At 39.4% G+C, this 5909-nt stretch overlaps 1 protein-coding gene across 1 annotated transcript; it reads left to right on the top strand.

Moving 5' to 3' along the window:
• The first annotated feature begins 2041 nt into the window (after positions 1-2041).
• Positions 2042-3440, top strand: LOC131642874 (uncharacterized). The gene is made up of 2 exons (XM_058913040.1): positions 2042-2960; positions 3049-3440. Exons 1-2 carry the CDS (start codon positions 2042-2044, stop codon positions 3438-3440), a joined length of 1311 nt encoding a protein of 436 aa, XP_058769023.1.
• The last annotated feature ends 2469 nt before the right edge of the window (positions 3441-5909 follow it).

Raw genomic sequence — 5909 nt, forward strand, 5'->3', positions numbered from 1 at the left:
AAGGTAAGGGGGAGAAAGGGATATAAATGTGTGTGTATTTCATGATGGGGTAAAGAAGAAAGGTCCTTACTCTCCTATTAGAGTCGTATAATTCTGTTTTGGATGTGTTATTGTTGTATTCCAAATTTGAAATTGGTGATTTATTGGTATGAATTAGTATGTATTAGTCTGGTAGAATTGAACACCGAATATAATCCTTGATTCCGTGATTCCAATATGCTACCTAGGTCATTTTATTCACTTTATGTGATTTAGTGGTACTGTTCGGAACAGAATATAGAGTCTGTTCTATACCTAGGTATGCTATGAAATAAGTCTTATATTTAGTGATTTAGTGATTGTTACTGTTGCTTGCTTACGTCTGTTCATGGATCATTATATATTTGTCCTACTAGTGTAGTCCTCATGTGTGTTTAGATGTAGCATGAGTATGATTCTATAAGTAGTCACATACAACACCAAAATAAAGTGATATTTATTCTTTATTATTAGACATAAAGTGCTGAATTTTTATGCTTAGATGTGTATTGTATTTATATCATTATATGACGATGCCGTATCGTAATTGCTTATTGTTTCAGCTATTGTGATCAACAGTGTACCATATATTATTATATAATGCATGTCTCTATGATATTTAACCTTGTAGTTTGAAATTAGACATGAGTCTTCATGTTTATATATTCATATTAATGCATGTCCTTATGAATGTTTATCCATTTTAACTAATAGCTTGCTTATATCATGACTTCATTTAGCATTGTACAGCATGTGTTCTTAGTGCCTATCAATGTGTGACGACCGCTGCGGTAGCTATTATTATTTTCTATAGACTGTTAACCAAATAAATTCAATATATAGTTGAGAGGTTTGTAACTAACCGTGGTTACATCAATTAATTAAATATAATGAATTTAGTAATGATAGGAAAAACGGTAAAACATAGAATATTGTGTAAATTATTCAATGATAAGTGGTTGATGCTTATGTAAAGAGATTGTTGTTGTTTGTGAACAGCCTTGGGACAGAGATGGTAATTCTAGTGAGAATTACGGTGAGTAAATGACTTACGTGTGATCGGTGTGGGTCGTGTGTTATGCATTAATAATATTTTCGTATGCATAATATATGTCATGCATTTCATGTTGTGTCATGTGGAGATGAGTCTAGGTGGGAATCCATGATGGGTGCCTATTCTCATCTGGACTCCGTGTGGGAGTTGTGTGGAGATAAGTCGTAATTCAGGGGAACGATTAAGGCTTATCCGGATTCCGACGGGAATCGGGTTCATATAATTGAACCGTATTGGTTGTGTTGGTACCGCATGCATAGAGTCGTGATAGGTGAATCACTTGCATACATAAATGAAATATGAATTGTGCATAGTGAATGTGCGGTATGTGGTTACGTGATTTGTTTGAACATGTGATTGTTGGATTAATTGTGAATACTTTTCTTAGCATGTGATATTCACCAATTATTATTTGAATGTAATTCTCACCCCTCTTCTGTTGTTATGTCTGTGCTTCTTCGGGAGTACAGATAATCCAGGTACCTGAGTAAGCATGGATCTTGTGTTACTCGGTCGAGTCTTAGGAGTCGCTCTGATACGTAACACGGGGAATATGGGATTATCTTACTTGTGATGTTTTATTTATTTCGTTGTTACGTATCTTGTTTTTGGATTATATAAAACCATGAGATGGTGGGATTTACTTTGTTAAGGCCTCGGAGCCATTGAAGTGTTTTCTTTTGGACTTCTGCTACTTAATTTAATTGTCGAGCAATAAAAGATGAAGTGACTTGATACTTCATGAGTTTTTTTTTACGGGATGTGACATTCCTACTTGTGTGAATCTGATTTATTTGTTAAATTATTTTGTTATTTTACAATTAATTCATGGGAAAAGTAGGGTGTTACAATTGGTATCAGAGCAGGTCGGTCCGTCCGGCCAAATAGTTGAGTCATTTTTGTGTGACAGTGGTATGATGTCTGTGATAACTTCTAACCATTGTTGCTGTTTATGGTGTGAAACTGAGAATGGCTGGAAGAAACGATGCGGCGATTGCTGCTGCTTTACAGGCTGTTGCTCAGGCTGTGCAGAATCAGCATAATGCTGGAGGAAACGACGAGTCCCGTAGCTTGAGTACGTTTCAAAGGGAGAATCCTCCTACCTTCAGGGGTAAGCATGATCCTGATGGAGCACAGAATTGGCTCAAGGAGATTGAAAGAATTTTTCGGGTAATGGATTGTACTGAGGGCCAAAAGGTACGGTATGGTACGCATAAACTGGCTGGAGAAGCTGATGATTGGTGGTTGGGCACTCGTCAGAGGTTGGAAATTACAGGTGAAGTGATTACTTGGGTTGTGTTTAGCAGAGAATTTTTGAGGAAGTATTTTCCAGAGGATGTGCGCGGGAAGAAGGAGATTGAGTTCCTTGAGCTAAAACAAGGGAACTCGACTGTTACTGAGTACGCTGCTAAGTTCGTAGAACTTGTGCAGTTCTATCCACATTACACTGCTGAAACTGCGGAATTCTCTAAGTGTATAAAGTTTGAGAGTGGACTGCGCCCAGAGATCAAGAGAGCTATAGGGTACCAACAGATTCGCAGATTTCCAGAATTGGTGAACAGCTGTAGAATCTATGAAGAGGATAGCAAGGCTCATTCAGCTCACTATAAGAGTTTGAGTGAGAAAAGAGGTAAACAACATATGAATCGTGGGAGACCCTATGATGCTCCTGCTGATAGAGGGAAACAGAAGATAGCTGATGGCAAGAGGCCAAGTGGTGGAGGTGTTCCTCCAAATCCTATCAAGTGTTACAGGTGTGGTGGCATGGGTCACCGTGCTAATGAGTGTCAGTCTGATGTGAAGAAATGTTTCAAATGTGGGCGATCGGGTCATGTTGTAGCTGATTGTAGGGCTAATGTACCTACTTGCTATAATTGTGGAGAGCAGGGTCATATCAGCACCAACTGTCAGAAGCCAAAGAAGTGTGTTTGCATTAGCAGGGTCTCAGCCTATTAGTTCTGATCGTTTGATTCAAGGTACTTGCTATATTCATGATACTCCTTTGATTGCCATTATTGACACGGGTGCAACCCACTCGTTTATCTCTGCTGAATGTGTGAAGAGGTTAGGAATTATGCCGTCTACTTTGGGTAGAGGGATGGTGATTGATACTCCTTCTATGGGATCAGTGACCACGTCTTTAGTGTGCTTGAATTGTCCCTTATCAATTCTTGGTAAAGATTTTGGAGTGGATTTGATTTGTCTACCACTCAATGGGCTAGGTGTTATTTTGGAGATGAACTGGCTAGAGTTCAACCATGTGTATATCAACTGCTACGCGAAGACGCTGTTGTTTCTTAGTTCTGAAGAGGAAGAGTTAGTTGATTATTTAACTACCAAAGAATTAAGAGCAGTGTTGGAAGAATAAGCCAAAGTGTTTGCGATATTTGCCTCTCTATTTGTTGCGGGAAAGATGTCAATTAGTGAATTGCCCGTGGTGTGCGAGTTTCCAGAAGTGTTTCCGGTTGATGTGTCTGAATTACCTCCGGAGAGGGAGATTGAATTCACAATTGATCTTATTCCGGGTACCAGACCGATATCTATGGCACCATATAGAATGTCGGCGTCAGAGTTAGCAGAACTGAAATCACAGTTAGGAGAGTTACTTGATAAGAAGTTTATTAGACCTAGTGTGTCACCATGGGGAGCTCCAGTGTTATTGGTTAAGAAAAAGGATGGTAGCATGCGACTCTGTATTGATTATCGTCAGTTAAATAAGGTAACAATAAAAAACAAGTATCCGCTTCCGAGGATTGACGACTTGATGGATCAACTGGTGGAGGCACGAGTATTCAGTAAGATTGATTTGAGATCGGGTTATCACCAAATTCGAGTTAAGGAGGACGATATTCAAAAGACAGCTTTTCGGACTCGGTATGGACATTATGAATATTCAGTGATGCCGTTCGGAGTGTCTAATGCGCCGGGCGTGTTTATGGAATACATGAATCGTATCTTTCATAGCTATTTGGATCAGTTTGTTGTAGTTTTCATTGACGACATTTTAATTTATTCAAAGTCGGATGAAGAACATGCAGGACACTTGAGAATTGTATTACAAGTGTTGAAGGAGAACAAGTTGTTTGCAAAATTGTCAAAATGTGAGTTCTGGCTTCAAGAGGTGAGTTTTCTAGGCCATGTTATTTCTAAGGATGGCATAGTTGTGGATCCATCTAAAGTAAGTGCTGTTTTGCAATGGGAACCTCCGAAATCAGTGACAGAGATCAGAAGTTTCTTGGGCTTAGCAGGTTACTATCGTAGATTTATTGAAGGGTTTTCTAATTTGGCGTTACCTTTAACTCAGTTGACTCGAAAGGGTCAAGCGTTTGTGTGGGATGTCACTTGTGAAGAAAGTTTCAGGGAGTTAAAGAAGAGATTAACTACAGCTCCAGTGTTAATTTTGCCAAATCCTATTGAGCCTTTTGATGTGTATTGTGATGCATCTAAAATGGGATTAGGTGGCGTGCTGATGCAGGAGAGTAAGGTTGTGGCTTATGCGTCACGACAATTGAAAGTGCACGAGAGGAATTATCCTACTCATGATTTGGAATTAGCTGCAGTGGTTTTCGTGTTGAAAATTTGGAGGCATTATTTGTATGGATCGAGGTTTGAAGTATTCAGTGATCACAAGAGTCTGAAATATCTATTCGACCAGAAAGAATTGAATATGAGACAGAGGAGGTGGTTGGAATTCCTAAAGGATTATGATTTTAATTTGAGTTACCATCCGGGTAAGGCTAACGTTGTGGCAGACGCATTGAGTAGGAAGGCTATTCATATGTCGGCATTGATGAGTAAAGAACTAGATTTGATTGAGCAATTTAGAGATTTGAGCATGGTAAGTGAAGTGACTTCAAACAGTGTGATGCTGGGCATGTTGAAGATTAATAACGATTTTCTTGTCGATATCAGAGAGAATCAGAAGCTTGACGTTAAATTGGTGGATTTGATGTCCACAATGGAATCCAATCCAGAAAGTGACATTAAAGTGGACGATATGGGTGTGTTGAGATTTCGGGGCCGAATTTGTGTCCCTGATAATTCTGAGTTAAAGAAGATGATCTTAGGGGAGAGTCATCGGAGTAGCTTGAGTATCCATCCGGGAGCTACAAAGATGTATCACGATCTTAAGAAGTTATTCTGGTGGTCTGGTATGAAAGGTGAGATAGCTCAATTTGTGTATGCTTGTCTGACTTGTCAGAAGTCGAAGGTAGAACATCAAAGACCTTCAGGTTTTATGCAACCGTTAGAAGTGCCAGAGTGGAAATGGGATAGCATTTCAATGGACTTTGTGACGGGGTTGCCAAATACTGTGAGGGGTTTCGACACCATTTGGGTAATTGTTGACAGGTTAACTAAGTCGGCGCACTTTATACCGATTAACATCAGTTTCCCGTTAACAAAATTGGCAGAAATTTATATCAATGTAATAGTGAAGTTGCACGGTATCCCTATGAGTATAATATCTGACAGAGACCCGAGATTTACTTCTGGATTTTGGAAGAGTTTGCAAGAGGCATTGGGTACCAATCTGAAGTTAAGTTCTGCTTATCATCCACAGACAGATGGTCAAACAGAGAGGACCATTCAATCGTTAGAAGATTTACTGAGGGCTTGTGTGCTCGAGCAGGGGGGATCTTGGGATAGCCACCTCCCTCTAATTGAGTTCACATATAATAATATTTATCATTCTAGCATTGGGATGGCACCTTTTGAAGCGTTATATGGCAGGAGATGTAGAACACCTATGTGTTGGTATGAATCAGGTGAGAGCACAGTTCTTGGCCCAGAAATTGTGCAATAGACTACCGAGAAAATCAAGATGATTAGGGAGAAA

The sequence above is a fragment of the Vicia villosa genome, unplaced genomic scaffold (genome assembly GCF_029867415.1).
Source record: "Vicia villosa cultivar HV-30 ecotype Madison, WI unplaced genomic scaffold, Vvil1.0 ctg.005983F_1_1, whole genome shotgun sequence".
Lineage (NCBI taxonomy): Eukaryota > Viridiplantae > Streptophyta > Magnoliopsida > Fabales > Fabaceae > Vicia > Vicia villosa.

Bases quoted from the DNA above. Each gene is read 5' to 3' on its own strand.
- LOC131642874 (XM_058913040.1), top strand. From the start codon at position 2,042: ATGGCTGGAAGAAACGATGCGGCGATTGCTGCTGCTTTACAGGCTGTT. The intron at 2,961-3,048 runs GTCATATCAGCA...GTTTGATTCAAG, and splicing joins CTATAATTGTGGAGAGCAGG to GTACTTGCTATATTCATGAT.